The sequence below is a fragment of a genome, unplaced genomic scaffold, assembly GCF_019419815.1.
Source record: "Pyrus x bretschneideri cultivar Hongxiangsu unplaced genomic scaffold, Pyrus_bretschneideri_v1 Contig20, whole genome shotgun sequence".
Lineage (NCBI taxonomy): Eukaryota > Viridiplantae > Streptophyta > Magnoliopsida > Rosales > Rosaceae > Pyrus > Pyrus x bretschneideri.
This window is the reverse complement of record NW_025999502.1, coordinates 3,749,681-3,774,282: the sequence shown is the minus strand read 5'-3', so window position 1 is coordinate 3,774,282 and position 24,602 is coordinate 3,749,681. Positions and strand designations below refer to the sequence as shown.

The 24,602-nt window shown below is 37.4% G+C and overlaps 3 protein-coding genes across 3 annotated transcripts; 1 reads left to right on the top strand and 2 right to left on the bottom strand.

Annotated features, from left to right (window-relative positions):
* Window positions 1–1,849, bottom strand: LOC103955274 (glucan endo-1,3-beta-glucosidase 14). Its single transcript, XM_009367153.3, has 3 exons — window positions 1,615–1,849; window positions 229–1,262; window positions 1–135 (listed from the first exon to the last, which is right to left on the bottom strand). Exons 1-3 carry the CDS (start codon window positions 1,847–1,849, stop codon window positions 88–90), a joined length of 1,317 nt encoding a protein of 438 aa, XP_009365428.3. The 3' UTR covers window positions 1–87.
* Window positions 1,850–3,270: 1,421 nt separating this feature from the next.
* On the bottom strand, window positions 3,271–8,045 carry LOC103955273 (methyl-CpG-binding domain-containing protein 11). The gene is given in 3 exon segments (XM_009367152.3): window positions 3,271–4,023; window positions 4,026–4,479; window positions 7,776–8,045. Coding segments are annotated over 3 exon segments (915 nt in total). The 5' UTR covers window positions 7,839–8,045; the 3' UTR covers window positions 3,271–3,625.
* Window positions 8,046–20,547: 12,502 nt separating this feature from the next.
* Window positions 20,548–23,879, top strand: LOC103955272 (G-type lectin S-receptor-like serine/threonine-protein kinase SD2-5). The gene is given in 3 exon segments (XM_018649431.2): window positions 20,548–20,749; window positions 20,980–21,578; window positions 21,580–23,879. Coding segments are annotated over 2 exon segments (2,454 nt in total). The 5' UTR covers window positions 20,548–20,749; window positions 20,980–21,155; the 3' UTR covers window positions 23,611–23,879.
* The last annotated feature ends 723 nt before the right edge of the window (window positions 23,880–24,602 follow it).

Below are 24,602 nucleotides of genomic sequence, written 5' to 3'. Positions count from 1 at the left end.
ATAACGTAAAAATAATGGAATTGGCTATACATGGACATCATGTTACAACATTAATTATGTGTTAATCGAAGAACCCTAAAAGACTAATTATGAAGTTAACAATAGAAGCAGAAGAGCTGCACAACTTGTGAAAACCTGAAAAACAACCAAATTTTCAGGCAGATGAGAAACAAAATTTAAAAATAAAGCTTGAATTACTAAAGATAGGAGTAGTCTTGAAACTCATACCTTGTAGTTAAGAAGAGATGATGATGCTGCAGAAGGTCCAACAAGTCCAGTGAAGCCAATGTTATATGAAATGCTCCCATCAGCTTTGAACAATCCAAAGTTCCTCTCAGACGTCGGCCCTGGCTTCAAATTCTCATTGAACAAAGCAAAAATGTAAGCTCTCACAACCATCTTTGGCCTATGTGGCGTCCCCTTCTTCTTCAACAGCCGTTTGCGCAAGTTGTAGTTGTACGTCCTGGCATTTTGGGCATTGGCTCCTGCTTCACTTTCGTCCCCGCGAGACGCCCAACCAGTTTCGGAAACTATGACCTCTGTCTTGTCAAATCCAGCCTTCTCCAGAGCAAAATACGCCGCATCAACCATTGCGTCAAACATGTTGTCGTAATGTAGGTTGGTTTTTGTATCATGAATCCCAGCATTTTTCTTGAAGAGAGCATAGTTGAGGTCAATGTGCTCAGGGTCGCTCTTATATGCCAGAAATGGATATGCATTTATGTAAAAAGGGGAATTAATCTGTGAGAAAAATTCCAAAAGCGGGTTCATGAATTGAGCAACATCTTCCTTGAAAATGCAGGCAGATGGCGGGTAGGAATTCGCGAACACAGCCTCCGAATGTGGACTCGAGACCTGAATGGAGGTCGCCAGATTAAGCCTGGTAAGCGCATTGTAAACGTTCTTCACGGAAGGCAATAAGACCTCCGAGAGTTCTATATCAGTTCCCCCCAATATCTCATTCCCCACTGCTATTCCAGCAATGCGCGTTCCCGGAATGTATGGCTGTACATTTTCTTTTATCCAATCCGTGGCGCGATCCTCGTTCACGCTGATATCTTTCAGGAACTGATTTCCAAGCCCTACAATTATTTCAATTCCCGATCCCTTGAAGGCGGTGAGGACTTCGTGATCAGCGTCATATATCCTGACGTTTTTTATCTTTGCCGCTTTGAGAAGCGTCACCACGCTGTGAGGCGAAGGTATATTGTCAGCGATCCTGCCATAGTTTACTCCGTATGTTCCAGTAAAAGATGCATCCACTAAACACAAAGAAAAATTCATGATCCAGAGAAGGTCACACACATCATTTAACAGACATGAGACATGAAAACAAGATCTTTGAACCAAAGCATGTAAGTTCAATATAGCACTGGAATCCAAAAAATAATTCGAAGAATGTAAATTCCATTTTATTAACAACTACAAGATTTATCTTTGAAGCACATAAGATCAAGAGTTTCATATAAAATGAGGAACCTGTATTATAACAAGCGAACTGGTTACACTACGTGATCGTGTTGCATTATCACACAATAATTTCTATGCGACCATATAGTTCATGAAAGACCACAGTATACATTAAATTCATGCAGAAGATGAACAAGAAATTACCATTGAGAAACGTAGTGGTGGAGAAGAGAAGAAGGAAGCAGAAGAAAGAGAGCTCCATTTGATTTGTGAAGGATCTATTAACAATGAAAGCATTCCTTCTGTGGAAAAGGAATGCTGGAGATGACCTAATAAAAATATCTTGTAACCCAACAACGACGGCAACCTCAGTCAAGAAACCGCCCCGCCCGTAAGCGATCCTTTGGATGATGCAATACTTTTGCTTCAGGCATGCCATAAGAGGGTAGATTCTTAGCCTTCTCTAGGTCCAGAGATGACGTCCAAACAATGCTGTGATTCGTGTGAACAAGAATACCAAGATTCTTAACCTTAATTTTACTACAAAGGTGACAAATGTTTTCTTGGGGGTGGGGGGCGGGCATGGAATAGATTCTTACTTTACTCTCACTTTTTTTCGAGTTTTAAACTGTCTATCTCAAATTCAAAGTATGCCTTTTCCCCTTTCTGGTCTTGTTTCCATCGGAGTGCTTTTGTCTCTCTCTAAAGGATCTTTCTTTGTTTGATATGCTTTGGGATGAATGGTAGTACCTTTCGTGGGAAAGGAGCATAACCATAAATTGGGAAAATGATCTTTTTTTTTCAAATTCATTTTCTCCTCCTGCACAAACATGTATACTTTTAATCGATTTTCTTGTAATTTATTGAAATTAAAGGCCAGAAACAAATATGAGTGTGGATGAAGAAAAAAGAGTACGAAAGACATTTCTCTAAATTGGAGGTGTCCGTACCCCAAATTATATTGCGGATAGAGTGAAACAAAAATATAGGAAATGTATTACAAATCGAGGCTTTGCTTCACTACAACAATATTCTACCTTAAGAGGAGGGAATAATCTAGTGTAAGGGAATGAGATTAGGTTAGGACCGTTAGGTCACACAATACGGCCATTCACTAATTGGGTATTAACTCAACACAAGCTCTAATATGCCATCATCATCTATGTGTATTGAATTTAAGACTGCTCACTTTACTCAGCTGAAGCACAAGCTGGTAGAAAATATAGAAGAAAAAGTGGTTAATAGAAAGATAAAAGATCTGGACAATAACGAGCAGGGAAGGAAAAACAATAATGCCACTTTTCATGGTGGTCCTGGTTTTCCAAATCGAATCAAACTCGTACGAGTTAAAAAAACTGGTCTGTTTTGAGTTTTCTTGTTTTGTCCTCCAATGCACATATTTGCACATGTTCAAATAGCAAAACTAATTTGTGTACAAGTCTTGCGTTACAAAACGCATAATGTTGTGTTACATTTGACCCCCACCGTGTTTTGGGTCTAACATTTTCTCATCTAATGAAAATAGGCTTACACATTCTTGTAAGTCCATGTCCATTGTCCCAGAAATGTCAGACTGGATAAAAAGTCCAACACACCTTTATTTACCTCTGCCCTCCTAATGCGATCTCATAAACTTGTACAATATCCAATCTAGGGTGAATGTGGTTCTCAGAACCGCTACAAACTGCACAGCAGAGCAAAACTGCAAAATCTAGTACCTAATGTTCCCTCCCCTTTTTATCAAAATTTGCAAAAACAAAATTCCCTTCCAAAAAATGGAAACAGCTGAGAACAGCGGTCCTCAAACAAAAGCTCTGGCGGCCCAACATTTTCAATTTTCAGAACACAAGCAGAACAAGATAATTAAAACTTTAGTCGCATTAACAAAGGAACAAGTTAACAAACAAAATGTACCAAGTGACCATCTACCGACGACTAAAATGCAACCGGTCCAATAAGTACCACTTACATTCTACAATCTAACCAGAGTTGCAGAATCTACAAGTAAGACCTAGTCTACCAGACCGGTAGGTTCCCTAGATACAGTTAAGTCTAACATTAACAACATTAACATTACAATCATCCATAACTCCCAGCGTCACTGTAACAAAGGGGGCGAAACAAAGTTCAATGGATGTAACAGAATCCCAACTGCAATAAATGGTACAGAACATTCAACAGCTCACCGGAGAGGTCGTAGAGTATGTTCAGCTGCTCAATTATAGAGGGGCACATCCGCTTGCGCCACTTGCTCAACCTTACCATTTTCAACAACCTCCCCATCCTTGGGCTTGACCTTCTCTTCAGCTTGAGCATTGCATTTCCCATCGTTCTCTGCTGCATCGTGTTTCATTTTGATCTCTCCGTCCATAGAAGGTGCGGTTCCATCCAGATTCTCTTTCTCTGCTGCCCCATTTGCTTCAACAGTCACAGTAGCTGTGTCATCCTGTTTCTTGTCACTAGTTCCATCTGCTTGTCCTCCCTCAGCTTGCGGAACATCTTCTTTGTTGTTTTCAGCTGCTTCCTCTGCAGGTTTTTCCTCTACTGCATCTTCCTTTTTCTCCTCACCTAGAGTTTCCTTAGCATCAGTCGGGGGCTTATCCTTACCATCCCTGGCTTAGTCTGGTCAGTTTCTTCCTCAGTTTTTCCTCCATTGCCAACCTGATTTTCCTTCGAAGCATCTTTCTCTTTCTCAGCTTCTGCATCCTTCTGTTTCTCACATTCTGCATCTTTCTTCTCATCTACCTCTGCATCCTTCATTTGAATTTCATTTGTAGCATCAGCTTCTCCACCGGAAGCTTCCACTTTGTCCTTTGAACCTGATGATTTTCGGCCTCTCTTTTTTGGAGGCTCGCTCTCTGGTGATGGAGCAACCTTGACCTTTTCACTGATCCTAGCTGATCTCCTAGGGGTTTCACCAGTGCTCCAATCAAACTCTGATATTGCGGGGTTACCAGGATGTGCTTTTAGGTATTTCTCCAATTGTTTTTTACTATTAAACTCCTCTCCTGTCGGAGAAATGAATATGATCTCATTTTTCCTTGGTGTGCCTCCCTTCTTGGGCAAAAACTGCAGAACAAAGAGAGAAAATTGTCAGAGACCATATCCAAGAATTATGTAAAATAACCACATGGACTCAATTCAATTGACCGTCCTTGATATTACCAACAATATTTGCATGGACCATATTAAATGATTCAGAGAAGCCCACATCTTTAGGCAAATAGTTCTGCGGAATGCAATATAAGTGATTATGTGAAACAGAACATTATTATTGTCACCAGAATATCATTCAATTTTCACAAGCTGTTTTGAGTAGGTTGTCTGCAAACTTTACCGGGATAAACTTCAATAATTTCAAAGGCTATCTGCATCTTTCTTCTCTATGTTTTAAGACTTCATAGCCATTTTAGGTTTGGATTGGTTTGTACATGTATTTTTTTATACTTTCAAGAATGATATGGATAAAGGTATGGGGGAATTTCTGAGATCATAAGAACTAGAACAGTGACGATAAAGCTTGCAGTTTATAGGATAAAAATGTCAGTAAACTGAAAACCATTCACTTTTAGTCTTCCCCAAACATATATATATATATATATATATATATAGATATATAGACACACACACACTTTATCTAGCACTAAAATAACTTGCTATACTTTTGACCTCTTCTTATTGTATCAAACATGTGCATCTATGTGCAAGTGTAAAGTAAATATCGAAAACATATAAAGGAAAGAAAAGAACAGGAAAAATCAGCACATTAGAACAGTATTCATTTCAAATTCAGGTTACCACACTGGGTTGTTCTTTCTTTAAGGATTCTCGTCCTGAAGTTTCTGCTGCTGTTTTGGATGATTTAGTTGGAGTGTCTTGGCCAAGAGCTGTATGATCTAGCTCTAGGGGTTGAGTTTTTCTTTTTTGTGTTGCGGTTGCTTGCGCTTTGTGCCCATTTTCTAACCCAAAAGAAAAAAAATATTCAACTGAACCCATTCTCCAACATCGTAAATAATTAAGTGGTGTTCAAGATGAAATTCCTATTTTAAATGGTCAGTGTTGGGTATAAGCAGTGTCATTTCCAACCAGAAAATACTCTTTGCCAGATGGTTAGAATGTAACAGCGGTTTGTCTGTTATAGATCTCAAATTTAATGAAATATATGGTTGATCACCCAAAGAAAAAAAAAAAACCAGAATTTCCGCATCTAGACACATTCTGCCCCATGTCAATATTACCCATTCCTTGTCCTTAGGTAGAGGAAGAGTAGACTAGGACTCACAACTCAGGGCCCTTTACTATCAACTGCTAAACATTTGAAAAATTGATTACTTTTTGACAACAAAATATTTTTTACCGAAAGTAAATCAAGAGAAAATTGGTCATGCAGCAGCATAAGTTATCAATATTAAAAATAAAATAGCATGCTGGGAATGCAGTTTGAAGGAAGAAATGTTGAATTCCACGTGCTTACTTTTAAACAAGTAAATGAAAGGCAGAAGGAAAAGGTTCAGCCAAAATCAATATTTATTATCTTTAGCAAAGTTGTAATAGCCGATGGGTGCAGCAGAAAGTTGAACACACAGCTAGTTCAAAACAAAACACTGTCATAAATTAGGTATACTGTGATTTTCCCATGCTTACAGGATATTGCCTTTAAAACATCCTATATGAAGTTGATTATAAATCAAGTTCTGATATACGCAAAGGGTACACGAACTATTTTTATAGGACCCAAATCATCAAGTATTGGTGGTTCACTGAACACTGGTAGACAAATTTCAGGTCCACAACCTAAAGGGCACACATCAAATGTCTACTAATACTAATACAAATTTAACAGAAGCGATTGTAACATAAGGCAGATATTAGGTGAAGCTAAAGCTGCTAGCTAGGGCTCCCAGATGGGAGTCCTAATCAAAACCGCTTTTGAAGTTAGTGTAGCATACAACTGAAAAACTAAATTAGTGCACTAATAAAATGGGATTCCTCATCAAAGCATGTCTGACCAGGTTCAGGTTCTATCTGACCTTGCAGTTAAACAACCCAGAGTATAGAGATGTGTACAAAAATTGGAATTGCCCCAGGCCTAAAATTTGTAAAATTACCAGTGATAGTGCAACATTAGGTTTGTAGGGTTAGAACGGTTTCTACAAAGGGGGGCTACAAATTATTTCCATACATGATCATTGTACATGATTCATAGACAAGAATGACTAAGAAAAAAACAGAGACGTGTGGAAACGCCATTTATGACTTAAGTGAGCCAACTGTAACTGAACAAGATTTTTTTCTTTTTGTCGAAAGTAACTGAACAAGATTTGATGTGATTAGATTACCTCACTAGTTTATTCATTAACGGACGACAGTTAACAGATTGAAAAATCAGTTATGACCTAGTGGAATCAAAACTACCTAAAAAATTACAAAAAGAAACCCGTCGGAGTGGGAAATAGTTTAAACTTTCTTTTGGAAACTTTCACAGCACCTATCAATATAAATGGAATCACCAGGGTGCAAATGTTGAAGAAAATTCTTGAGTTCAGTAATATCAGGAGGGTCCTAAATTTGAAGAAAAAATTATAGTTTGAAGGATACGTGATTTTTGGATAATTTCCCTCAAACCTTGTACCCGACAAGGGAATGGGTCATAGGGGTTCCTTCATCATACGAAAAACTAACAACTCTTAAGTTCAGGACCACCTCTAGCAAGTCTATCACACTTGCAATTTGCAACGGTGAAGGAAACCGGCAGGATCTATTAGCAGCTAATAACATTCAGCTATTATTAATTTCTCCTAGCTTTTTAGATTAGTGAAATTACAGAGTTACATTTCCTTTATCTGGAAATCGCTCGATTTTTACTTCTACAAGAGTAAGTTTTCCAACAAATTAACAGAGATTCCCACAAACCGCCAACAAAAATATTCCTTCATCTTACAGAATAAAATTATATATTCCTAATTCCTATATTTGAACATATAATTGTTGGGTAATCACCAAAATTAGCTACTAATTGACACTAACAAGAGCAAAATTATACAACAACAATCAGCACAGACCAAGTTGAAAGCAGAGCACTTCAAAGGAAATCTTAACAATTGAAGTTACTGCACGTATTTGGGCACACAAATTTTACTTCCATGAATTAAAAATTTAAATACAAAAGTGAAAACCCTAACTTTGAAAACCAAGCAATTCAAAAACAAAGTTCTGAGTAAAGCTAAAAATTGAAGCAGCTCCAGCAGAACCAGAGGCAGAACCCTAAGATTCGAAGCAAAAAAGAGCTACAACAAAATTATACAGCATTCAAATAGTACATATAAAATTTGAGAGAGAGAGAGAGAGAGAGGAGAGAGAGAAACCTTCTTCTTCCAAGCAGGAGGAGCTGAGAGCTCAACAGAAACCTCATCCACTTTGCTCTCCATGTCTGCTGCTGCTGCTCTACCCTAAACCAAGAATTCGCCCAATTACTCAACCCCTCTCCTCTCCCTCCCTTTCTCTCTCTAAATACACACTTTCTCTCTCTAAAACGCTTGAAGTTGTGCAGTTTGTTCGTGTATTGTGCGGACTACGGACGTGTGTCTTTAGACTTTAGAAGCTCTGAGAAAAACCGGTTAGAGCCCCTTTGTCCCTCCTCTTTCCTTTTTTTCTAATTATTTATTTATTTTGCTCTTTTCGGTATTAAAACCGTCACAAAAATTTTAACGAGAAAAAGGAAACTGTCAGAAAATCCAGCCACAACAAAAAAGGTAATTACTGTTAAATAGCGTTTTGATTCAATAATGTATCTTTATGTAAGCGTTTCTTATAAATTTTTCCCGGGCTTAGATAAGTGATGCTTTATTAATTTCCTGTTCCTATCAAAATCGGTTAACATTTTTCTGGATTTTTTTGGATAAATATGATTATTTTTTTATAACTTTAATTTATTTTAATAATCTCTCGTTTTGGATTTAACTAACGTGACGAGGGGCGACTTGTCACGTGTTCATGATGCTGACGTTACGGATAACGTTTTTAAACTGACCTACCTACGCTTTTGCTTCCAGAAGCTACCCTTATATCAAGACAGAGAAAAAAAATAATGTAATTTAAAACGTATTTGTCTTTAAAACTAGATGGGCTTTCTAACAAAAAAATAAATGTAATAATGGGCTGAAATGGAATGCCAGACAAGTCCCATATGACCACCAATCTTAGGCAAAGCCCAATGTTTTTTAGATTCAGCCATCTCCTTCGAATTTCAACTTTATATAAATTTTCATTGAAGAAGACGATAAACCCTAGAAAGACCATTTGTTAATCGGATTTCAACTCCACCCCCTCAAAAAAGAAAAAAATAAATCATTTGTTGAAAAAGGCAAATGAGTTTCCTTTTACCTGAAATGTACAAACATTTTGATAGTTGAACTGAGCCAATTAAACCCTAAATCATTTGTTCAAAAGGCAAATGGTTCACAATTCCACATTATAGTTTTTTTTTTTTTTCCTTTTTTTCTTTTTGAAAAGGGAACGAGCTGGTGGTTTCGTCACAATAGTCCACTCTTTCAGCGGCAAAGAAGACTTATAGAGGTATTTTAACCTCTCATTGACCATTATCGTGCGATTTACCAACATTAGAAATCGAACCCAAAATGTGTCATGTGGAATACAAAACTGAAAATGAGAATACAAAGGAATGAGGGATTACAAGCAACGGAAATGTGGGATTTCAAATGTGGATCTATAACTCTGATTAGTCTGATCCGAGGAACTCAATTTTGTATATCGGATCTTGAACCCAAGAAATAGAAATGCTAGCCATGATAATTACTTTTAGTTTTCAATTTTCTTTTTTTTTTCAAAATTGAAAACTAGAAGTGTGACATCCCACATCGCACAGGGGAGTGATCCTTAAATGTATATTCTCATCCCTATCTAGCACGAGGCCTTTTGGGAGCTCACTGACTTGGGTTCCATGGGAACTCCGAAGTTAAGCGAGTAGCGCGCGAGAGCATTCCCAGAATGGGTGACCTATTGGGAAGTTCTCGTGTGAGTTCCCAGAAACAAAACCGTGAGGGCATGGTCGAGGCCCAAAGTGGACAATATCGTGCTACGGTGATGGAGCGGGCCGGGAAAGTGGTCCCCCCTGGGCCGGGATGTGACAATTTGGTATCAAAGCCTAACCCTGGCCGTGGTATGCCGACAAGGACATCGGGCCCCTGAGGGGGGTGGATTGTGACATCCCACATCGCCCAGGGGAGTTATCTTTAAATGTATATTCTCATCTCTACCTAGCACGAGGCCTTTTGGGAGCTCACTGGCTTCGGGTTCCATGGGAACTCCAAAGTTAAGCAAGTAGCGCGCGAGAGCATTCCCAGGATGGGTGACCCATCTGGAAGTTCTCGTGTGAGTTCCCAAAAACAAAACCGTGAGGGCGTGGTCGGGGCCCAAAGCGGTTAATATCGTGCTCCGGTGGTGGAGCGGGCCTAGGAAGTGGTCCCCCCTGGACCGGGATGTGACAAAAAGTAATTACAATGATGGTGATATGCTTTAATTGTTAATTAGTTGCCAGAAGAATATGGTTTTACTTAAAGATGGATTCGCTACTCTCACTCAAGCAAGCCCCCTACAGTAGGAACCAAGTCTACCCTTTCTGTTTTCTTCAGTATTTAATCTCAATTTGCTCACAAGTGGTAAATTGTCCAGCAGATAAAGCCTCATGTTCAACTTATTCTGTATCGAATTTAAACTGGTTTCATACTTTGTGATTAGTGTAGTTTAAAATAGTAATATCGCTTAGAATAAAAATTTTCAAATTGTCACACCAAATCCAGAAGGCCTCCAAACTTTCCATAATCTTCCTTGTACCTTAAGAAATTAATAATTTTTCATGGAATTATTCTTGTTTTGTGTGGTTTGATGTGGTTGCTGTCATGTAGACTATGCTCTATCAAATTCCAACCACCTCTGCTACCATACATTCATTGGCAAGCATAAGTTGGTATGGTGGTTTTCATGTAATATATCAATTCACACATAAGACAATATTATAGTACCAGATAATAATTTCACGTGTTAGTATTGTCTCAAATCAAGTACGGTTATGTAAAGGTCAAAACAGTCCTCAACTAATTGACAATTAGAACATATCACCGTGGTTGTGATCCCACAAATTATCATTTAAAAAAATATATATACATATGCATAGTTAGTGCAAATACCCAACAATTCTATGTGACAAACTTTTTTATGTTCTTGTAATCGTTGATGCTGCACTGCAACTTTATGGCCTGACCTTTACATTTTTACATTATAACACACAACACTAGTTGATGCAAATATTACCTACCACAACATTGTTAATGCTTTTGCAAACGAGTAATGTTTATAGGTACCAAATTTCTACATTAATTATTCGTCACAACAAAGCCCGACTTTTAAATCTCATTTATTTTTAACAAGTACGACTCTAACATATATATAGAGACATTTTTTTTATTATATATAAGTTTAATGGAGAAAGATTAGGCGATATCAGCTTTTCAGCAATAATCATTGTTGAAGTCAAATTCACTGCACTGCCATGAGTGGTGGTTGAGTACAAACTTGAGCAACCTGCAAAATAGTAAACAACCGTAAGCAAACCTGAGACCGGAAATGTGACGGCTAAAGACTCTCGGATGGTCAAGTTAATGAATGATTTTAAATTCAAGCAGTGAGCAAGAGAATTGAAGTGTTTAGATTGGGTTACCATAGATGAACCCTTAATGGGTGTATCTATACAGTGGGGAGAGAAACCTTTTTAGAATAGAATCTTCTTTCGAAGCCGGGAGAATCCTAGAGGTATTTAGAAGTAGAGATTGTATCCTCTTAGGAGTTATGATTATTTGCGGCGCACGCCAATTCCTAGATTCCTAGATTGTAAGAACTCCAAGACTTATAGGATTTGATTGTGTCCATATCCGTGTCAGATCACGTGGCTTGCAAAACAAACATTGTCATCAAGCGGAGTCACTTAGGACTTCACGTATTATCCCAAAGTAGAGTGAGGGTAGCACCGCTACTTCGTCTGATACAGTTCCGCCTGGAGCTGATGAGTCCATGACCGGACTTCTAAGGTAATTGTATTTGGATCAGCTTTACTTTGACCCTGAAAAATCATGGTCTCACAGTCGCTTGCGAGACACATACCCTTCCCCAACCCCCATAGGGATGAGAACCACTACACCTAGAAATCCCCCGCTTGTTCCTTCTCCACCACTTTTATTAATAAATAAAAGGAATGTAAACGAAAAATTACAGAGACATCATTTGTTGAAGGGTTTTTTTTATCACAAATGGTCCTTGAAATTAACCACATCAATCATGATGGTCCCTGAAATTGAAAATCGATTAATGTAGTCCCTGAATTTTAACCTTGCGAATCAATGTCGTCATTTCGTTATTGTTCTGTCCAAATCAATATTAAAAAGTGACACGTGATAGCTTTTTCATGGTAAATGACAATAATACCCTACTAATCCTATTCCTCCCTTCCCACTTTTTCACTTCTCCCACCGAATCTCTTACTTTTCCTCACTCTTCCCCATTCCTCATTCTTCTGTGAATTCTTTTCTACTATAAGACTTAGGGTTTGAAAAAATATTGGGGATTTTTTACATGAGATTCAATGAAACCTGTTAGATTCGACTAAATTAGAGAATTGTCAGGAATAATTCAAGTTTGGTTGTTTGCAAGGATGATTTAGGTTGATTGCGATGCCATAAATATATCAAAAAAATTAGAAAGCCTCCACAATATGGTGAGTAAATCAAATCTCCTTTAGATTTTGAGTTTGTTTGCACTTTTAGTAGTCCCAATATGGCTTTTTGTTCGGTTTGATAAGTGGGTGTTGTTTTCTTGTGAAATTATCAGTGGGCTATTTTGTAATGTCAGTGTTTGAAGGTTTGAAGTGGGTTTAGACTTTTCTGATCTCCCTATGTATATGTTTGTCACTTCGTGTTAAATTCTTTCATTGTTTAATAGTTTTGGTTTGGTTGTTATGGCATTGACTTAGGTGTAGGGTTTAAATAGAAATGGGCTTTCTCTTTCGTGAACTAGTTTCTCCTGCTCCCCTCCCCATAGTTTCTGAAGCCTCTACTATGACAGCCCGTCCCAAATATGTATATTATTTTATCCTCGATAGAGTGAAATGACTTTTATACCCTTGGACATTAGATGGTGTTGTGTGACATGTATTTTGGTTGTGGTCCAATTCATGTTTTCCTTAGTTTTTGGAACCAATTAGAACTTAGGTTTTATTTTATTTTCTTTTGTTGTGGTTGGCTGCCATCTGGACCACACACACATATCCATACCACTCTCCCGTTGACTCTCTCTCCTCCCTCTCAGATTTCTTTCCATTTCCGTACAATTGTACAGACAACTCTCAAACTAACCTTTGCATGCACGGATCAACATCGAGGAGGTTGTTTTTGTGTTCCTTGTGAGCCCAAGAGATCATCCATATAGTTAGTTCGACGTGAAGACTTCATTTACTCGAGAACCAGAAAACCCCGATGAGGTACACTGTTCATCCATTGTGATCGAGGAGGTTTTGTCTAGTTTGGAGGTATTAGAGAGCCTTAGAACTTCTTCACGAAGCTTAGGGAAGAATTTTGGAAGGTTTTGGATGTTAGGAAGCTTGGGTTTGTCAAGTTGTAGAGGTGGCCGGAGTAACGTGATTTTTCCGGTGAGATCCCGCGAGTTTTAGGACCTAAAAGCGGTAAGGTTTTGTTCCTCTCATCCTAAGCTTCATTTTGGTTAAAATTTCGTGAAGTTTGGTTGACAAATGAAGAAGATATGACGATTAGAAGTTTTTCCAGTTTCTGGCAACGCGGCTCTGGCGAGGATCACTGGGAAGATGAAGAATATTCAATCAACTTTGACAAAATATACTAACGGCGTTACTAACGGCGTCAGGTATATTTAACGATATATTCGTGGGGTTGAGTAGATCATTTTGGTATATTCAAACATCCTATTTGAGCAATGTGTGAGAAGTTATTACCTAGTTTTGTTTATGTGCTTTAAAATAACGTATATATAGTTGTTTCACATATAGATGAGAGCTATCCTAAGGACGAGCGTAGTCAAGCGAGACTCGAGGGCTACGACCCTTCCACATATCAGTGTGTGGGCTTTTAGTTTTCAGTATATATATATACACGCTTGGTATTTTTCCCAGAAAATTGATTTAAATGATACATATGTTTTGAAATGCCATGCCAACTGTCTTATACTTAGAATATGCATTTAGTAGTTGCATATATTGTCGTTGATACTGCAGACGCTCAGGTAAGTACCAGGTGAGTTTATTGATTGTGGATGTGAGTTGCATGATTATGTTGAGATGTATTTTGAGCTCATAAACCTGCACCCCGGTGTTAGTGCTCTCGCCCGTGGTTAGGGCATAGTCCTTTATGTGATGTTCCCCTTCCACACCATACGCTCACCTTGGATCCAAGTTAGGTGCACAGTCCTGTCGTACAGGACCACAATAGGTGGTTTTGACTCGTAGGTCACTCGTGATTATTCGCACAGTCTTCACGTAATCGTAGCACTTGAGTGTATTTATTTACACCTAGTCCTATCGTATAGACCACTTTAGGTGGTTCCGACTCGTGTGCAGGTATATTTGTTGAGATATGGATTTGAGCCGTATAGGTCACGTTAGGTGACTCTGGCTAGATGGATGAGCTCTAGATTTAGCCGTATAGGTCACGTTAGGTGACCCCGGCAAGTAATGTTAAATGACTTCAGCTAGATGGATGAGCTCTAGATTCAGCCGTACAGATCATGTTAGGTGACTCCGGTTGACATATCATTTTGCATTGATTTATATCACTTAGCTTATATATTTTTATGCTAAGATGTTCAACATGGCATATATGAGGATTTTGCTATTCTGAGCATGGTTGTGGTATAAATATGTATTCTATTTTATGGGAAATTATACAGGTTTTACGGTGAGGGGTTACTATCTTTGATAATTGAAACGGTTTTGAAAAGCTTTGTTTTTGCCTCACTCACACTTTTTGTTTTGCACCCCTCCAGGTTCTAGTTAGAAGTGCTTATTGGTAGCTTGCGAGGAATCCACGACATCTCTAACAGATTATCACCATTGTTGGATCACCTTTGGTGTTGTATAATTAGTATTCGTCCTACCGGACTGCACCTAGGCTACTTATGCTTTAGTTGTGAACTCACACTTAATTTCGTCTTGCACTTATTCTTATCTAGTGCTCTGGTTGATTTGGTTTTTTTTTTGTTTATTCGCATTTCTTATATTATTATTGCTTTCGCACTGTGCACATGGCTATGTCACCCTCACGTGACTGCCAGCATGCCTCGATCAAGGTCGGGGTGTGTTATCTACACATCACCTCATTTGTTGCACCTTGAACACCTTGCTAGTCCTCCAATCAAGAACAACATGCTTCCTTCCATCACTAGCCACACCCAATAAATTAATTATGCAAACAATTTATGATAATAAAATTGAAGGAACTTAATAAAGTTGATGGGAATGACTAATTAGCATGTTCTTCGCATTCCTCTCAAGCTTAGAGTATCCATATCATTTTTTTATAGATTTGACAAAACCTTGCTCTCAATTTCCTTTTCCTAATTTATTGGCTTCTCTCTCTTTTAGGTTAAATAAATTGATGATTTAACTTGAAAATATTCTAGTTGTAATACTTTAATATTAGCTCAATATTAATATGTAAGTGTCTTCTCTCTCTTTACATTTAACTACCACATTTGATTAACTCGTCGTTGAAAATGTAGTTTTGAGAACTACTAAGAAAGAATTGCATATGCATAATTAATTATAGTAGAAGAATTTTGTGTTGCATAAATACAAGGAACGAAACATAGTAGATTTTGATGCATGTTACCTATTCATTGTAAGTGTAACATAATTTTGACTTGAATCTGTATGTCTTGTAGCTAATCCCAGCTTTTTCACTTAACAAAATCACCATGGAGGTCAGTTGATTAAAAAAGGACGCAAGGAAGTATAATGGGGTGAGGTTATATTTCTCGATTGGGTTGATTGTGACATACAATCGTTGGTAGAATGTCACAATATTGAAAAGGACCTAAAATATGAGGAGGAGTTAGTACAATATAAGAAGCTTCGTGATGGGACTTTTGAAGAGATGAAATGCGATGCATATGTAATGAATTTTGATTGAAGACTTGCCTGTGAACAAAATTGTTGATTTGTACATGGTCCGTACGTTCAAATGACAATTATAAGAGGGAAATATATGAGGTTCAATCTTCCACTCAAGTTGACAAGCAAATAATGACAAGAAACAAATTATTTGATGTGATTGTGAACTTAGATGAAGAGTTGCAAATAACATATAGTTTGAATTGGGATGATGAGTTTGAGAATTTTGGGATTGGACAACTTTACATTGTTACAAGTTCATTGTAGCTGATAGTTTTGCTTAAAACGAAAGCATCGCTCCCATGTTCTCAATTGTATTTGATAGCTTTATGGACAGAACAATTGTTACACTATCATTTATTACTTTTAGTTTTTTCACACACAGATAAAACAAGGAAATGAAGAAATTGGCAGGTGATGGTACCCAATTTCTTTGACAAGAAAAATGATCAAGGGTGGACTTTGGCAGTAGCTTTTGGAGCTAACCCAATTTCATTTTTTTTTTTTTTTTTTTTTTTTAAAAAAAAAAAGGGATGGATAAGATAGTAAATGAATTGGCGAAGATCTCAAAAAGAAAAGTCTTCCAATATAATGAAAGAATAACATTAAAGTTGTAGCTTCAATTTTTGTTGGAAATGACGAGTTCATCTGTTGATTATTTTTTTTCTTTTAGTTTTAGTTAGAATTCTTTTTTACTTGATATTAAAAAAAAACTAAAACTTCCCACTTTTTTAATTTTTTTATTTTATTTTAGGTTTATCGTCAAATCCATGAAAAAATTGGAGGAAAAAGTAAAGATGGAGGAAGGAAAAGAGAAGTAGCAAGTCAAATTATAAGTAACAGGGTTATTTTGGTTATTTTACCATGAAAAAATGGTTGTCTCATTTTTTTTAAAGTTAATTTGGACGGAACACTGATGGAATGACAACATTGATTCGTGAGGTTAAAATTCAAGGACTACATTGATTGACTTTTAATTTTAGGAACCATCATGATTGATGGAGTCAATTTTAAGGACAATTTGTAATAAAAATCCCTTGTTAAATAGAGTTGGTGGTGGAGTGCCTCTAATATTATTGTTTACCAACTACCAAAAAGGGTATGGGATGCAAGTCATTGAAACTTTTAACCTAACACCACATTACGTAAATAAATGATAAACTTGATTAGCAGGTGGCTTGTGGGTGCGTCCCTATAGTCAATTTTATCTTGCCAACTAAAGGACACAGAACAAAGAAAACTTTAGAGACGATAAAGTGATGTGTGTGGAAACAAATGGTGAAGGTAAAGATCTAACTCTAAGTATGGCACTCAGAATACCTGGTAAACGTTTTTTTTTTTTTTTTTTTTTTTTTTTTAACTAAACGATCTACACTAAGGAGGTGGAGAAGTGAGTTAGTCTCACAATAGGTTAGCAATAATGTGGTTCGAATTCTTCTTTGACATGAATCAAACCTAAGACATCTCATTTACAAGTAAAGAGAAATATCACTAGATCATAGTACTGAGTGATACCTAGTAAACGTTTTGAATTCAAAGTTTGCTGCTTTCAACTTTACTAAACCAAACACTAAATAGAAACAAAATTAAAACTACATGGTCTCACATGGAAGGCTACGAACTCGCTCAATCATTCACCTCGACTCATGTGGAGCTGATTTAGGCACCGCTTCCGTACTGGTAATGGCGACCTACCTAACTCAACTGTCGTAAGTGTAATTTTCCAATGTGGGAATAAAATAGAACAGCAGAAGCCTAAAGAGAATAAGGCGGCATTGATGTGGGAAACATTTCAGCCAAATTTCAAAGACAGCTACCTAATACAACTCCAATACGAATTCTTTCAACAGTCGGCGATGCTAGATTGACTTCTTTGTCATTTTCAACTAACATCACTCTTTAAAGTCCATATATATGTCTATGTATAGATTGTTTAAAGGAATAGATTTCACCATTTAGTATTACGATTTAGTGGTATTGTTTTTCACTTGTAAGTCAGAGATCTTAAGTTCGATTATCTCAAAAAACGAATTTGGACCACATTATTGCTACCTCATTGTGAGACTAAGCCCATCCCCTCCTCCTTAGTGTAAATAATATCGTTTTTCCAAGAAAAAAAGGGAAGCAATTCCAATTTTTTTTATAAATGGGGATTAGTTGTTGCTTAAAAATAGGGATTAGTTGTTAGACCCTCATCACATCGAACTTCAACGATCCGAATCGTCTATTTTTCAAGTTGGACATCATAGATCATCCTTGCTAAATATTAGCCAAATCGAAGATATTGGAGACATCTAATTGAGTTCAAAGAAATTGACGAACACTTTGTTCTATAAGAAATAATGAAATTTCATTGTGATAATTAAATAGGCAAATGATTTTGGATTTAATTGAATTTTTGCAAAGATGATCTATGATTGATTTTGGAATTAATTAAATAAACGGTTCAGATCGTTGAAATTCGACGTGAAGTGGACCTACAACTAGTCCCCATTTTTACCTAAAAATGAGGATTCCTTTAAATAAAGGGCATGTATATATAAAGAGATAGATAGGTGTACGTCTAGACAGTTTGCACAGGCTCAAGAGTGACTTATAAAAAAATTCATTTGCTAAGGCACACATTATATGAAAGATTTTAAATTCGAATCTCATAAGATATGTTTGGAGGTTGATTAATCCACACACTCTACACATTGCCAATAATTGATTTCTTCAACTTTAATTACTACCTGCTCCGCCAATTGAGTATTACACTTTGCCAAAAGGTTTCAACTTATTAAGATTATACAATATGTTTCCCTTCTTTATATAACTCATGTAATTAGCACATCTTTCAAAAGTACTCTATGGATGGAAATGCAGGATAAATATAATTGTATAAAAATGTCTTAATAGTATTGTTAAAGCTTGAAGCAAATTAATGGAAGATGATAATCTCATAGCCAAAAAGAAGATAGAGAGAGAGAGAGAGAGAGAGAGGATAGTCCTCTAAAAGGAGGAGGATTTTCTCTCATTTTTATTTTCATCCTACTTGAACAGTCACGATTAAGTTACGTTAATATTTTAAATTTTTTTTATAAGGACAAAAAGATAGAAAATAAAGTGTAACAGAAGGGAAGAGAAAATAATAAGAATAAAAGGAAAGAAAATCCTACTCTCATTTAAAAATCAGTGACAGTTGTACTTCATTGTTTTTTACTTTAATTGTTACCATCTCTTTCTCTTGTAGCATGTTGGACCCTTGTTTTATTAAGTTATAATTTACACTAAACAACTCTATCAACATGCTAATTACTCTTATCTAACAAAACACAAAAACTGCTACGGTAATAATCCAAATAATTAACAGCCGCAGCCGCCATGAAAAAGAAAAGGAAAAGGAAAAAGAAAAGGAAAAGGACAATGGATGAATATAGGTCCTGGTTTTATTTTTTTTATCTTGTTCCTTTCAAAATGTAAACAGAGAGAAAGAGAGGGAAGGGTAATTTTTATCATCTGTTCTTATTCTTTTCAAAAAAAATTAAAGAAAGAGAGAAGATAGGAGGTGAGGGTAAGAAGGTAAGAGATAATTGGAGCTTTAGTATTAGAATTAAAAATCCTACGAGTATTGGTCTATAGATTTATTGTAATACAGAGAAATGGTCATTTTTGTATAATTCCAGTAAAATTTTCATCATTTATTTGTCCTTTTTTGAGAAATTGAGATGCCCAAAAGAACAATTAATCCAAGATTGTGACAAGTTCAGACACCAATTACGAACTTTTAGTTTAGTGGCCAAATCTCCAATTATGCAAAAGTCTAGAGATTAATGCTCCAATTTCTCATAAAAATGACTTAGGCTAGATGAGAGGTGACATAAGTTGAAATGGTTTAAAATAAAAGTTAAAACTTGTTTCAAAGGGTATCTAGTTTTTTTTTTTTTTTTTTTTTATTTTTATTTAATACAACGATATATTTACATTGAATGAGTGGGAGAATAAATTGTTTTTCAACTTGCCATCCACGAAATTTGAACCTAAGACTTCTCACTTACAAGTGAAGAAAAATATTACTATCTTCTCTCATTTTTCTCTTCTAAATACAGAAATAGGGAAATGTGTTTGAACAACTGCATTATTGTAGCATTCTTGAATAACACCATTTTTTTTATCGATTTTCAGGGACGGATCCATTAGGAGGTAAAAGGATTTGTAAAGTCCTCCATTGAAGGTTTTGGGATTGACTCCTTGAATTTTTTAAGTTTCCTTAAAGGTTTGATAAAATGTTGATATTGTGGATTTGTTAAATAATAGTGATATGTGAGGACATTGCTACTACCATAGTAACGCTATTTAAAATCATTTCCGTAAAGAATAATACTAACATTTTAAAGATAAAATCATATAACTCACTATTACTATTTGTAAGTGAGAGTTCTCAAGTTCGATTCTCATGGATTGAGACATATGATATTTATGTGGCTCAGCACCTAATTATGGTTGGCCGATTGTGTGGTTTAAGTCAATCTCCTTCCTTTTAAAATAAAAATATCATTCCATCCAGTAAAACAAAAACAAATAAAATAAAACAAAAAGAGTGTACCAACATAAACCTAATCACAACTTTTTTTGGGTGAACACGGAATCACAACTTTAGACAAAAACACACAACACGTGAGGACACCAATGCAAAGACAATTTTTGTTCATATTTCCACAAGTGGGGAAAAGATCCGGTCCTGATCTCTTCTATCAAAGATCCATAATCAAGTGATTCATATTGTTGAAATTTGATTCAATGACTACAAACAGATGATTCCTATAAAATTATAATAATTGTAACCGTTAAATCAAATTGAAACGGTCCATATCACTTGATCCTAAACTTTTGATGGGAGAGATGTGGATCAGATCTCTTCCCCCGCGAGAGTGGAGACCATTTTACATAAATGTTCACACCAATAAAGACGTTGAACACATGCACTCTATCATGAATACGCGGCCCTCCTTTACAGCTTTTAAACAAATTTATGGTACAATCTGGCCTGTCATTTTCTCCTTCCTCCATTCTCTTGCAGATCAGTAGAAGCACATAGATTCAAGCAATCTTGTTCCTTCCAAGGATCTGCGAATCCATTAGCAACGAAATGTGGTCAGTCATTTTCTTTTTAAATTTGTGATCTCTTCTCTCACTTCTTCTTTTCCATTTATTTCCTGCTTTGTTTTGCTTTGTGAAACACTATTTGTTTAACCTGCCCGTAGATTTTTCAATCTGTCGGCAGGCCAAAACAACCCCACCAACTATATTTCACCACTGATTTTCTCCTACTTTTCTAGTTTGTTTGATGAACTTCATGAAATTGTACTACTTTGTGTTCGTAGCTTTTTGAACCAGTTTTTAACTTCAGATCGATCCATCATTTGCCCTTCTATTCCGGTGTAGCAGTCCCGGAAATTCTATCTTAGAGGCCATATAGCAAAATACAAAGAAACAGTTCACTCGAAAACCCGGAAATTCTTGTAAAGAAACCAAGTCCAGGGAATTGGTGAAGTCGATTATGGGTCGGTTTCAGATTAGAGCCTTGTGTTTCTGTCTCCTCCTCCTACTTGTGTTCAAAACCTGCATAGCCGACGAACAACACAAAGATCGAATCTTTCCCGGGTTCCAGGCATCTCAGGTGGACTGGAGTGATCATGTGGGGCTGTTCCTGCTATCGAACAACTCGGCGTTCGCCTTAGGGTTCTACCAAGCCCTGGATGTCAAGTTGTATTTACTTGTGATTATTCACTTGGGTACTGGTAAAGTGGTCTGGACTGCTAACAGAGGCAAACTGATTTCCAAGTCCGATAAGTTCGTTTTTGATAAAAATGGGAGTGCCTACTTGACAGGCAGTGATAGCGTGGCCTGGTCTACAAACACAACAGGACAGGTAGCTTCAGCCATGGAATTGCAGGATTCTGGAAACCTGGTGTTGCTTGGAGTACAAAGGAAGCATTCTTTGGCAGAGTTTTAGCCATCCCACGGACACTCTCTTACCTGGCCAGGAGTTCTTGCAAGGAATGCAGCTCAAAAGTTTTCGCAATCCCAATAACGTGTTTCACTATCTTGAAATTCAGTCAGGGGATCTGGTCTTGTATACAGGATACGAACCTCCTCAAATCTATTGGTCCTCGGCGATTGACAGCAGGATGAGCAACAACAATGTCATTGGCAATATTCACTCTTTGTCTCTGGCGTCCAATGCGTTGAATTTCTATGATGCAAATAAATCCTTGCTTTGGCAATTTGTCTTCTCTGATAACAAGGACCCGAATGCATTCTGGTCTGCGGCTTTAGGAGCTGACGCCGTGATCTCCTTTTACGACCTTCAGAAGGGAAAGTCTGTTACTTCTGAAGCAACTAAGATCCCGCAAAATTCATGCAGCACTCCTGAGCCTTGTGCCCCTTATTTTGTGTGCTACTTTGACAATTGGTGCCAATGTCCTTCGCTTCTCACTTCCCGCTTTAATTGCAGACCTCAAGCACTCCCAACTTGTAATAGCTCCAGAAGCTCAACGGAGCTTTTATATGTTGGTGAGAAGCTTGATTACTTTGCCCTTCAGTTTACCAAACCCTCCCTGCTGAAATCCAATCAGAGTTCCTGCAAAGAAGCTTGCATGAGCAATTGTTCTTGCCTTGCGCTCTTCTTTGAAAGCAGCTCTGGACATTGTTATATGTTTGACCGGGTAGGGAGTTTTGAACGCTCCGGTGCAAATTCTACCGGGTACATCTCTTTCATGAAGATTTTAAGTGATGGAGGAATCAATGCCGGACAAGGAAATGGAAACAGAAGCAAACACATCTTGTTAATCATGGTCATTTTGATTGCAACAATTTTTGTTATTGCTGGTCTAGTTTATATGGGATTCCTGTACTACCGCAGGAAGAGACTACTTGATTATTCTCAAGAAATCTTGGAAGAGGATAAGTTCTTGGACAGTCTTTCTGGGATGCCTATTCGCTTCAAGTACGGTGATCTTAGCAGAGCAACTAAAAACTTCTCCAACAAAATTGGCCAAGGAGGGTTTGGTTCAGTCTACATAGGCCAGCTCCCAGACGGCATCCAACTGGCTGTGAAAAAACTGGAGGGCGTTGGCCAGGGGAAGAAAGAGTTTAGAGCTGAGGTCACTATTATTGGGAAAATTCGTCACGTCCATCTGGTCAAGCTCAGAGGTTTCTGTGCAGAAGGGCCTCACCGGCTTCTTGTTTATGAGTACATGGGAAAAGGGTCTTTAGATAAGTGGATATTCAATACCAACAAAAAGGAGGCCGTCTTGGATTGGAACACAAGATTCAATATTGCACTGGGCACTGCAAAGGGGTTGGCGTATCTACATGAAGAATGTGAAGAGAAGATTGTCCACTGCGATATAAAACCCGAAAATGTTCTTCTTGATGACAATTTTGTTGCCAAAGTTTCAGATTTTGGTTTGGCAAAGATGATGAACCGGGAGGAAAACCTTGTACATACAACGGTGAGGGGTACAAGAGGGTACCTAGCTCCGGAATGGGTTACCAATCATGCCATATCAGAGAAGAGTGATGTGTACAGTTACGGCATGGTGTTGCTTGAGATCATTGGTGGGAAGAGGAATTTTGATCCAGTGAACAGTTCTGAGAAAGGTCACTTTCCTTCTTATGCATTTAAGCTGTTGGAAGAGGGAAATCTGAAACAATTGCTCGATCCGAAGCTAGATGTTGATGAAAATGATGAAAGGGTTGTGACTGCAATCAATGTTGCATTGTGGTGCATTCAAGATGAGATGCATATGAGGCCTCCGATGACGAAAGTAGTCCAAATGCTTGAAGATCTTTCTGCTTTACCACCACCACAGATTTCCTCCTCCTCTCTGTCAGGTCGTCATGTGAGTTTCTTACAATGGAGCGGCAAGGAACCTAGTTCGTCGTCAGGACTCACTAATTACAACAGTGATAGATTCCTATCGGACATTCAACTTTCGGGGCCAAGATGATGGAAGCAAGTTATATAAATTGTGATGTACCTGTGGCGGTTTAGTTTCAAGGATAAAAGGTATAGTGTATCAACCTTTGTATGGTCAGTTAAAATTCTGAAGCCAATGTATGTTCCCGTATCGTTTTATACACCCTAAACCCTAAACTCAAAACCCTTTAAGCTGTGTGAAAGCAGTCGAAAGCAGCCTTTTTCCGAAACCCTGCAATCCATGCCTCTAATGAGAGCTGAGGCTTATTGGAAAGAAGAGAGACCAACCAATCTACAGAAGTATACATTTGTTTTGGCAAACATCTGCGGATCAATCTTCGTTTTCAGCCTCGAGAGAAACCGAACCATCACCATTTTCTTCCCCATACCAGATCAATGACTCTTGTTCTGCAGGAAAATTGAGGCAGTCCTATAAAGTTTGCCTGGCTAATTAGCGGTCTAAAATTGCAGCATTAGTCTCAAGTCCGTCCAGCTAGAAGATTTCATATAAAGTAAGAGAACACTTGAACAAGGCCAACCATTGAATCTAACTGTATGATTTTCTAAACAATACTTTTGTAATAATTTTTTTGCCTATTAAGTCTCATAACATAATGCATAACGCCATACTGGTTTGAAACTATTCCATATTAGATAAACTTCAGGCTACATGTCCTTGTTTGTGATGGACGAGAGACTCTGTCCTATCACCAGACGAAGAAAGTTGAGGTTCCACTATAAACTCATAAGGAGTAGCCCAACTTATAAGGGCATGTAAGGTCTTTTTCGCATCAATATATGATTTATTCTCAACACTAGATATCAAGCATATATTCCAGTTTAGTCGGTGGCATCCAATTTTTTTTATTTGTAGGACTATCGGTAATGTTCATGATTTTACTATCTTGGGCTTATCATAAACTACAACTGACTCACATTTGCTACTACATGTGATTAATGCAAGACTATAGATGTGAGAAACGTGTATTATGCAATAGGTGCATAAAAGTTTTTCTGGTCACA